Source organism: Kryptolebias marmoratus, linkage group LG1 (assembly GCF_001649575.2).
Source record: "Kryptolebias marmoratus isolate JLee-2015 linkage group LG1, ASM164957v2, whole genome shotgun sequence".
NCBI classification, from domain to species: Eukaryota; Metazoa; Chordata; class Actinopteri; order Cyprinodontiformes; family Rivulidae; genus Kryptolebias; species Kryptolebias marmoratus.
Window position 1 is genome coordinate 29,021,506 of NC_051430.1, and position 11,307 is coordinate 29,032,812.

The 11,307-nt window shown below is 42.9% G+C and overlaps 1 protein-coding gene across 5 annotated transcripts in view; it reads right to left on the minus strand.

Moving 5' to 3' along the window:
- Window positions 1-11,307, minus strand: part of LOC108242791 (ral guanine nucleotide dissociation stimulator) — a 46,444-nt gene extending 35,137 nt beyond the window's left edge. The window contains exons 1-2 of one of the 5 annotated variants that reach the window (XM_025008492.2): window positions 11,181-11,291; window positions 10,650-10,747 (exon numbers count right to left, since the gene is read on the minus strand). In XM_025008492.2, coding sequence (XP_024864260.1) covers window positions 10,650-10,670 — 21 coding nt within the window. In that variant the 5' untranslated portion in view covers window positions 10,671-10,747; window positions 11,181-11,291. Of the gene's footprint in view, window positions 1-3,542; window positions 3,831-10,649 lie in introns of those variants that run through there. The other 4 variants (XM_037975940.1, XM_017427852.3, XM_017427855.3 and 1 more) reach the window with 4 other exon arrangements.

The following is an 11,307-nucleotide window of genomic DNA, read 5'->3' on the forward strand; positions in this document are numbered from 1 at the left end:
GACCTTCTTAGACTTTGTCAGCTGTTTAGCTGTTTTTGTCCCACAGCTGCTTTTACAGCCATGATTCAATTTGAAACTGATGTTTACGAGAACACTTTAACTCAACCACATCGCTCGTTTCCAACCGCAGCGACTCGGCGTGACCCCGAAGAAGAATTCAGGTCACTAGAAACTCAATCAGGTGTTGGAGCAGAAAACAGCCGTCCAGTTCGCGCCTCGACTAAATGATCAAATCTAATCCAATATTATTGTTGAGGAACGCTTCAACAAAACAATCACCTCCACTCACAAACTGGAAACAGCAAAACTCAGCAAAGACAAGTAAAATGAAGTTCAACGCAAAGAGGCTGAAGTCTAAAAGCACGTTGTCGGTAAGTTGAGACCTTTTAAAGAGAATTACGATTCAAATGAAGCACCCTAAAACTTTAAGACCTAAAATGGAAAACCTTTTTAAGGCCTTCATAAATTTCAGACTTGTTTTGACTTTTTTTAAGACCCTGCTAGTGTTGGGTTTCTGTTCCCCAGGGGAGAAAATTTGGAGCAATCTTTGGAAAAATTAAGAAAAATAAAAAATAAGCAAATGAGACGATTTCAGCCAATTAACAAGGCGGCATAGCGTCGCCATGTGGAAGAAACTGCTCTCAACAGAAAATAAAACTAAGTGGAACGACCTGTGGTTGAAGCGACAAAAAGAAAAGCTGTGGTGGAATTAAGTAGTTTAATCACAGAGTAACTTAATATCTTACAGCCATTTTTATGATTGCTAAGGTTGATTAACTGATTTATGTTGACTCAAAAGGTTAATTCATTGAAACCCGCCCAGTGGTTCATGAGATATTTTACTAACAGAGAGACAATATGAACTGCACCACCTCTAAATGTTTGTTTTTTGGCAGCCATCTGAAGAGGGAGACGCTCGGTTGGCTGCATTTTAAATTTATGCCACTACATCTCATTCCATCCTGCAAACTGGACCTTCAGGCGTATAATTAACAAACCACGCACATTAATCTGACAGCCGGGAACGCCGCCATTCTTCAGGTTAGGATTTCCCGTTTGAGTCCGACAGAAGAGATTTGCTTCTATCGACGCGCTAAAGATTCCCGGCTCTTAGTTTTAAAGATCGGCTCATAATTTCACCCGATTCTAACAAGTTTAGTAACACTGAGGTCACATCGAACTGGAAGAAGTGTTGACTTTGTCTTTGTTTTGTTGAAAACGGCAAAGCCCTTCCTGGAGTCGTTTCCACGAATTCAAAAAAATAAAAAATTAACAGATGTGGACAACGATGGGTTTATGAAGCTGAAGCATTGATGTTCCATTTCAGAAAGAAAGTCTTTAACCACTGTCATTTAATGGACGATAAAAGCAAAACTGCCCAGTGGGAGCACCAAAACATGAGGGGGAAATTATCTAAAAATAACCATAAGAACATTTAAATTCACTGCACTGAAAAAATAAAACCCTTCATTCAAAGACAAACACTGCAGGTTCAATATCTGACTGCACTTCATTAAAAAAAAAAAACAGGTCTTAAGCATTAATCTAAAGTTCGCTCTCGACAAAGACAGATCTGTCTCCATTTCATCACTGTTTTTTGAAAAAAAAATGAAGCGGAAACAAATTCAGAGGCCACCACGGAAATATTAGAGACATGATCAAACAAGTCAAAATTTCAAAGCCTCCTCTGCAGGGAGATGGTTGCCGGGGTGGGCGAGGTTTAGTGGCAGCGAAACACGCACAAAGAAACACAAATGTAGGCCAACATTTAGACTAGGAAGGATCTGAGCAGATTATTAAGATAGATAAGTTCAATGATGGCGGAAAGCAACAAAAATACATCTGTTAATCTGCACAGAAGTGTTGTCCAGGTGAGTAAACAGGCTCAGAAGGAAAACCATCTAACACAAAAAAAAAATCAAGAGATGAAAACATCTATGATAAAACTACAAATATCGTCTTCTGTTAACTGACGAGCGCTCAAATCAAAACCGAGCAGGCAGCAGAGTCAGTTTATCTGCTCGAGAGCAGACCACGAGGGGTGGAAATGTAGATTTAATCATTTCTTACACGCGAATCACAGATCTGTCTGGTGCTGACTCACATCCGAACAAGTGCGGCGACGAAACATGACGTTCAGCTGCAGGCCGGCTTAGACGCACTGACGTTCGCACGGCTTCGCTGCTCAAACACTCAGCCTCGAGATGGAAAACTTCACCAGGAAAAAAAAAAGCATCATTCTCGGAAAAGATTCAGCGTGAACGCTGAGGCCCGAAGTGCTTCGCTGAAGGAGCTGAAACTGAGCTGATAAGCCAGCAGCGAAAAGGTAGAAAGGAGCAAAAGCCTAGCTGAAAGCTACAAGTAGCAGAACAGTAGCTATAAAAAGCTAAAAGCAGAAGAAGAAGAGAAAAACGGAGCCAGTCTGCTGAAATCTGTTCTTAAAGGAACTGAAAAGATCTCTGTGTATTTCTAAAGGGAAAAAAAATTCTAAACGTTGCAAAAACCCAAAAATCTGAGCACCCATCTCCTGAAAGAGCAGAAGCTTTTCAGCTACAACAGCACAACGCGAGGCGAAGAAGCTGGGCTGTAAAACATGTAGGGAGAAATGAAACGTGCTGAATCAGCTTTTACACGAATATTACAGTTCTGCCAGTTCTCAGGTGGAACAATAAAGTTCTGCTGCTTGTTTATGAGGGAAAAAGAAACAGCTTGTCCAAACACACACACACACCTTTATTTATTCAGTACTGAAAGTGAAAAAGTGCTTCACAGAAAAAGAAAAAACGCAGAAACTCCAAATCTGACAGAGCCACCACGTCTCGTTTGCACGCGTCGCACGACCTGTGATTTCTCAAAGCAACGAGAGCAGAAAAACGCAACAGAACCAATTCATCTGCTCTGAAAAAGATGCAGATGTAATCAACTTTCACTCTCACACACACACACGCAGGAATGACTCACAAACAAACACGACGGTCAACTGCAGGCTGCCTCAGATCTTCAGCTTTCTGTAAGACATCACGTTGCAATCTATTTTTACATCGAACGATAACATGCTCCGCTCAGCGCAGAGTGAAATATACATTATAAAAGGCATGTATTCGTTCCTAAAAGAGCTTAAATAAAGCCGACAAAATGCAGGAAAGAACAGAAATTGTAAAAGTTTCAGCATCAAAACTGCAGTCTTGATAAAACCACTACAGGAGGAAGTCACGCTGCTTTTTCTACCAGCTCTAATTAACTGATTGCTTCTCAAACCAAATCATAAAAAAAGATAAAATCCAGAGCAGATCCCATTAAATATAAATATTTTACTATGCCAGGCTTACACACACACACACACACACACTGACATATTGTGCTGCATATCTTCATAAAACAATAACCGTGTTTCACTTAATGCTGCATGAAAACACATTTATTATCAATCTGCGTTTATGATCCAAACATCTTCATTTTTTCAGTCCTGAAGAGTGAAAATACACACTGCTTCAGACAATAAGAGGAGGAGGACACACACACACACGGAGCTTGGAGCTCACCAGGTCGTCCAGGATGGTGACGGGGAAATCAAACATGCACATCTTGACGGGCTGAGCGAGCGCTCTGTGCAGGCTGAACAGAGACTTGGCTTCCATGCTGCACACCCAACGCGCTCCTCGGCTCGACCGCTTCCCACCAACATACGCCGATTTAGAAAAAACTAAATAATGATAAGAAAAACAAGAGAAGAAGAAGGAGGAGGAGGAGGAGGGACTCCCCCAGGTCATTCACGCTGCAAGGAATCCGTCTGAGAGAAAAGAGAGGAGCACCTCCACCTCCTCCTTTTCTTCACATCCACCGACAAACCCTCCCTCTTCCTCTTCTCGTCTCCCCCCCTCCTCTCCCTCCTCTCCACCTCCTTCTGGGGTTATTGCCCAACAGCTCAGCTGTTACACCACGACTGCGGTGGGTTTGTGCGTTCCCCTCTCGGCTGCGGCGCTCAGACTTGCCACAGATCCGCGGGCGTGCGTCCACCAGAAGAAGAAAAACAAACCCGCTCCCCCACCCCCCTCCCCAAAACCTAAAACCGTGCCAAATGAAATGCAGCAGGTACACGAGTTACTGTCTGAATCTCTTCTGCTTCATTATGCTGCAGCGATTTAATCAAGGGAGAAGGAGCAGCTCGGGTTCGCTCGGGCTGTGCCGGACTGCCTGTGTGAGCCCATTAACGATGAAGCCGGGCAGAATCAGCCTCCTCCCTCGTTAACGTGACGGCGCACATTCCTGCGAGGTTATCAGACGTAAACGCCGTTTGTTTGTGATGACTGCGCTCCCAAAGAGTTCGGCAAGGTTTGAAAATCCTCCACATGATGCAAGCTGCTCCTCTTTACTGCTGGTCTTAAAAGAGAACTCCTGAAGCGCCGGAGCCTCAGAAACGTCTGACAATGTGACACCGTATCGCTTTAAATGTGCAGGAGTGACACGTCAGTGCTCACCTGACAGCAGAGGAAACACTTCAGTCCAATTATCCAATCATTTGTCAATTAAAGAACTAATTTAAAAAGATATCTGCTTGGGTTCGTGGTGACATCAACATGTCAGTGATCTGCATTTAGATGAAAGTTTGAGCAAAAATATAAATATTTGTTTGTGTGAAACATCCCGGCACACAAATAATTAGCTTTGAGTTCTGACAGATCGTTAGCATTTATGAAGGAACATTTAACATTTAATTTGAGCTTTTCAGAATAAAAAAATGGCACTTTAGTGAATTGTGCAAGACATAAAAACATATAATTACAGTAAAAAATAAAAGAACCTGCAGTTAAATCATTAAATAAATTAATAGCTGCAGAGCTCAACAGAAAGAAATAGCAGGTAAAACTTTGTTTAATGAATTAATCTCTTTAATTTCTTAGATCTATCAAAAAAAACCAAAGGATTCTGACTGAGCTTTTTTTAAAATACTGACTGAGGCAAATTAAGCTAAAATCTGAATAAATAACACAAGAAGTGATTAAAATCATTTCCAACTGTTCAGATTTGTTTGTCTAAGATTCCTGCTGAATAAATTCTGTTTCATTTGCCTCTGATCATCTCCCTTTAAGTATAATGCTAACCAAAAATACAGCTAAGTTTGTTCCTGATTGGGCTTTTCTCTGCAGCCACGTGTCTGAATTTAAAAACGAACACATCTAAGGTGATCGATAAACCATAATGTGGGGTTTGAATCAGATTAAAATGTAAGAAATGTGAGTTTTATTTGCTCTTCAACAGCCTTCACGATGAAGAGTTCCACTTTGGTCAGGAAGGTCAGGGGTTAAGGTAACAAAACACCTAAAGGTAAAGTGCGCTAGATGGTTTTTTTTTTAATGTGCAGCACACGCAGCTGGACTCCACAATCAGACTTCAAGTCAAACTCAAGGTATGTAGGTCACCCAGCTTTTAACCCAAATGGCTGAAAATAATGGCAGACAGGAAGTGCGTCTGACAAAAGAAACGCCTCTGAGCGGTGTACTTAGCATTTGAAAAACCTGAGTTTTTATCTCGCCTATCACACAAGCCGTGCCGTTTTCACATCGGCACTTATTTTATCTTTGGAATGAGCTGAACTTGAGCTGGTTGTGTAATAATTAACCGTTTCAGCGTCAGCGTAACCCTTCACTTGGAGCCATCTTCGTGGCTGTTCTCTCCTTCTTGCGCTCAGCTAATATTTGCATATTTACGGGGACAGACGGTCTAAATAATTCAGCGCGTGCCGGAGTTCAGCCGTGTGGTCTTGGGGTGTTTGAACAGGCCAGACTTCAGCTCCGGCTCGGACAGCACCCGAAAAATCGGCTGCTTTACAGAGCGGCGGCGGCGGCAGAGGAAGAGGATGAAGAGGAGAAGCAGCTGAAGGAGAAGAACGAGCGGCTCTGAAAACACCACTGGGAACCGTTTTCAGATGCAGAGGCCGTCCCACGGCTGAATACTGTAGAAGACTGGTTGTCATGGAAACAAGGAGGCAAAGCCAGCTCCTCATAGGGCCACTTAGACTCACCCCCGCCTCCTCCTCCTCTTCCTCCCCTCGCTCCCCTACAGATACACTGAGACAGGAAGCCAGAATTTAACCTGCAGGTGCGCTTCCTGCGGAACAGGACGGGCGGCGCAGGTCCACAGGAGGACAGTCTGTCTGAAAGACGACGAGGCGAACAACAACAACAACAACAAGCTCTTCCTGTTTCAGCTGCTGATCATCAGAAGCATCAAGAGTCAAAAAGTTTTATCTCCGTCTGTTGAGACGCAATGCCGCTCAGAAAAACACAAAACTAAACACAGAAACAGTCAAGGAAGAAACCCGCTTAAACTCGATTTTTCTGACTTTTTCTGTTTTCAAGTTGCACCTACATTTATTACAATTACATTTATCTGTTTGTTTTATTATTAACCTCTAAATCTACAGACTGCTGGAGAGCAGCCTGTTGGAATTTGTTGAATTAAAATAAATAAAGGATTAAAAAGGTAAATTTGTTGTTGATTTTGATCATTTTTATTGCAGTTTGATCTGGATGCTGTGATTGTGTGCCATTTATTGATCTATTACATTCATAACAGCTGCAATAATCCCCAATTTGTTGATGTTTTTGATTTGAATTCTTTATATATGTTTATCATTTATGATAAAAAATAACCACTGAATATGCATCATTCACTACCAAAGGTTTGCAGCATAGTTTGTAATAAATGAGCGAAACCAGCAGAGTCGGGTTTTGTTGCCAACAATAACGAGTCGTTTGTTTACGTTTGACGAGTTCCCTTTGGACCGTCTCGGATGTCAAGTCGGTAAAATACAAGCAAATTATATTTTCTTTAACTTTATTTAAAAAATAATCCTATTAAACTGATGAAAACAAATCTAAAATGTTGGTTGTTTTACCTATAATTATGCTAAAAGAGAACATTTAAGCACTAATATTGATTCTGGTTATAAAACGTATTTAATCATGCCTGCAGACATAAATCTAACGCTCTGAGTTGTAAATTACAAATCAGTTGTTTATGAAACGGGCCTGAATCGTTTGCAGATCTGACATTTGGGAACAAGTCGTAACGCTGCTGATACTTTTCTCTACGACACACAAGTGCTTCTTCTGGCAAGAGATTCAAGGACAAAGCCTTCCCACACACACGCTAATCTTTCAAAAAAAAGGACTGTGAAAAAGTCTGATTCTTGTCACATTCCATCAGACAAAGAAGTCAGATCTGCTGGGAGTGAAGTCAAGCTTCCAGAACAAAGTCCAGAAAAAGAGGCAGAAACACAACTTTATCTCCAAACAAAATAAAATAAATCGGTTCTAAACGTTTCAGAGGAAGATAAACATCAGTGACAGCAGCAACAGGAAACAGGACGGAGGAAGAATCAGGCTGTTTCTGTGCAGCCAGGGTGAAACGGTCCTTTTAAACGCAGCAGTGGGACGCCTTGGATCGCACACAAAGCTCGGCGCCGACCTCTGACACAGTTCCAGCGTGTTTACTTCCCCGGCTCCTCGCAGACCGAAGAGTCGGGTTTTTACGAGCAGAGGAAGAGGCCTGAGCCGAGAGGCTTTGACGTGAAAGTTGAGACGAGCTCCGTCGTCTCCATCCTCCGTTTTGACTCACAGGAGGGTTTAACTACCGCCTCCTGGAGCAGATTTTAACAGATCACCTTTAAAAGCATCTAAAACAAACGGAAGGCGTCGTTGCGAATTATTAGTGCCAACACAGAATGGATTAAAACACAACAACAAGGCTTTTCTTGATGCTTTGTTTGAAAAAATATCAATTTTAGAGCTCCATAAAATTTAAAAGCAGATGCAGAAGAGCGTTTTCCTCAGAGTACACGTTGGGGATGACTCTCACCTACTGCCAGACCTAATTTTAGCTCAGTATCTGTAAATCTGTCCAAGTTGCAGCCATTCTTCGTGTCCATCCTCCCTCCTCTTTCTCTGAGATGGTTCGGTCCATCTCAGCTGCTCCTCAGCAGTCGGCTGTGGAGATGAGATGGAGGCAAGTCAGTTTTTTTGTTTGTTTGTTTTAAGACTGTGCTGCATCTTTTTTTCTTTGCTGTGAATCAGACAGAACAGAGTAAGAACATTGATGTCACATCATTCAGGAGGACATCCACGAGTCTATAGAAAGCAGGAATATAAATCCTGACGTCTACTCAGAGCTCACTGAAGAGTTGAGCCAAAGCCGAGGCTAAAACCATTTTTCTTTCTGCTGTTTCCTTTTCGGGTCGTCAACTGTCTTCTGTGTCCTCTGTCCTCTCTCCAACTCCCTCCATGTCCTCTCTAACTGCATCCATATATCACCTCTTTGTCTCTAATATCCTTCTACCAATATACCCACTGTCCCTCCTCTGGACATGTCCAAACCATCTCAGTCTGGCCTCTCTAATCTCCCAGTCCTTCGACCTGTCCTGGACCTCTGATGACCTCATTCCCAATCCTGTCCATCCTTGTCCGTCCGGAGGAGAACCTCAACACCTTCAGCTCCAGAACGCCCCCTGATCTAATCACATAATCAGCTGCCCCTCGTCGTCGCTCTACTTCTGACATGCAGCACTTTTAAACCCATTCCTGTGAGGCATTTTTTCCCGGTTAAACAGTATTTTTGTGACGTTGCTCCTTCTCTGTGTCCTCCATGCTCCCTCGGTGCATTCTGGTTGTTCTTTTCGCCGATCGGCGTTGTTAAAAACAGCCGCGGTTTGCTCCGTTAATCACTTTCACGACTTCGGGATGCTGATGGAACCACTCCGTACGGAAAAACATGATTTATTTTTCTGTAAAACCACATGGTTTAACTTCTGAAGTCCTGAGGAGATCACAATACATGAACCCTGATGAAAGACAATTTTAAACACAATATCTGCCTAATTGTGAAAACTAAAGGCTTGCAAAACATCTTGTTATCTCAAAGCAGCAACTTTTCACTGCTGTCTGCCATTTTCCTTTCTCTTTTTCAGCTCTCCCTCAAAAAGTTAAGATGAAGAAGTGCCACCAGGAGCGGGAAAATCTCATTTAAAAGCCTTATCCTGTTATTTCAAACATCAAAATTCAGAATTAGCGTGTTGATTTTCATGTTGCAAGAAAGCGAGACCGATAATACCTTACTACAATAATTTGTTTGTCCTCTAAGTGACACAAAGATTCACATGAATAACTGAGATGATTTAAAACACTAAACGAAGAGAAGAAGACACTTAAAACAGGTCAAGGTGAATAAAAAGACATCAATAAAGACAGCTGGTCTGGCCTGCAGGCGAAGCAGAGAGGCCTCAGCAATCACGTCGTAAATAAGCAGAAAAAACAGGAGAATTTTCTAATTATTCTTATTTCTTGTGTCTAATCAGGTTCGCAGGTGGCTGAATCATATCCCAGCATGCAACAGGCAGCAAACAACCCAAAATATCCCAGAGCCAACACCCACGCAGGCGCAGAAATTACAGCCCAGCTTTAACTCTGCAGCTCACATGAAGGCGAGTTTATTACCAACCAAAGTTTCTGATGTTTATTAGGCTCCTGCAGAGCAGCCGACAGGTTAACTAACGAACCGTCTCCTCCCGAGACACAATCAGCACGAGAACCGTGCTGATTGTGAGAACCGTTGAGAACCGAGAAAAGTTGATGCATCCTGGGAACAAAGTCTACACCGACGCCACAGCCCTTCCTCCAACAAGCTCCACGTCCTGAGAAAAGTCCTCAACAAGCTGAATAAAATGTCGACAAATAAGTTCCCAAGGCCCACAGCGTTGCCCTGGCCTTATTCTGACTGATGAAGCCTAAAGAAAGCGTCAGTTTAGGAAAGTTCGGTCACCAAATCAGAATATTTCCACTAAAAAAACAGCTTCAAAGTGACTTTTATTAGTTTAGCAACTGTGTATTTTGCTGGGTTTATTCTAACAGCCAGGAACAAAGTTTTAATCAAACATATGCACGTTCGTTGGGGGGATGATGCTCAGCTACTACCACACCAAACTGTAAAACTGGCTGAATATGTAGCCGTTTCTTGGGCGTTTTTATGGTGTGTGAATTGAATCAGGTTGGCTTCGAAAGTGAATCAGCTGTGGATTGACATCCAACAATCAACTCCTGAAAGCTTCATTAAGATCCACCCAGTTGTTCCTGAGATATTTTGCTAACAGACCAACAAGGTTTAATTTGACAGTTAATGCCACATATTTTACTCTACTTTCTAGTGCTCAGAGTAAAAGCTGGAGATGACGCTAATTTCAGCTCAAAATCTGTAAAATCTACTGACTTATATCCATTTTAGTGTTTGGTAAGGCCGCTTAGCTGGGGCGGCCATCTTAAATCGTATTGGCTCCGTAAGTTAATGAGCTCTAGACGTACATCTAGTGATTAACTCCTGAACATTTCATTAAAATCCGTCCAGTGGTTCGTGAGATATTTTTGCTAACAGACGCCTAACACACAGGCAGAAACATCATCGCTCTTTTTTTCTGTTATATTCAGAGGGCGGGGTGGGGATGTAACCACAGCCGGGTCGTTTGGAGAAAAAGAGGTGATTTTCTGGGAACCCGCTCCTTAAAAACAGGTTTTTAAGGCGCGGGGCTCCCCCTCGTTAACACGCAGATGAGCCCAGGTGTGACGTTAAACACGAATCCGCTCACCTGACGCGCCTCTTACCTGTTTTTCCAGCATGATCATTCTCTCGGTATCATGACCTTCACGGAGTGAGTGTCCACGCGAGTCCGCCGTTAATCACGCTCCATTTCCGCCAGCATCTTCACGGACGAACAAGAAAAAAATGGAAAATAAAAATTAAAAAATGAAGGGTAAATGATGCTCGCGGCTAACTAGCTTTACCGTTAGGAGGCTAGTTAACCGCTACGATGCTTCATCCTCCAGAAAAATGACTCCCGCATGTCTTGACATCAATGTAAAAAAATAATTAAGTGTTTTTTATTATTTAATCGTGGAAATAAACCCCACACCGGTTAGTGAACGGGGAGGAGACACGTCGAGCTGAATGCTACTTAGCGTGCTAGCATTAGCCGACCAAACGCAGAGAAGAAATAAATTTTATTTGTCTCCTCGTGCCCTCATCCATTGTCGACCCCGTTGCCTTCCAGTCACGCTCGAAAAAAATAAATACACGCGGAGAGGTCGCTTCCCTGCTCCCCTCCGCCATCGGCTCTCCCCCGACAAAACCCTCACCGCCGCCGGACATCACATCGGGGGAGCGGAGAATCCGAGGAGAGAGGCGATGTGGGGATACGACCACTGACGCGCTCAAATGGATGCTGCTGGCGGAGAGGAACCTCCGCTTTCAGCAAGACGCTTC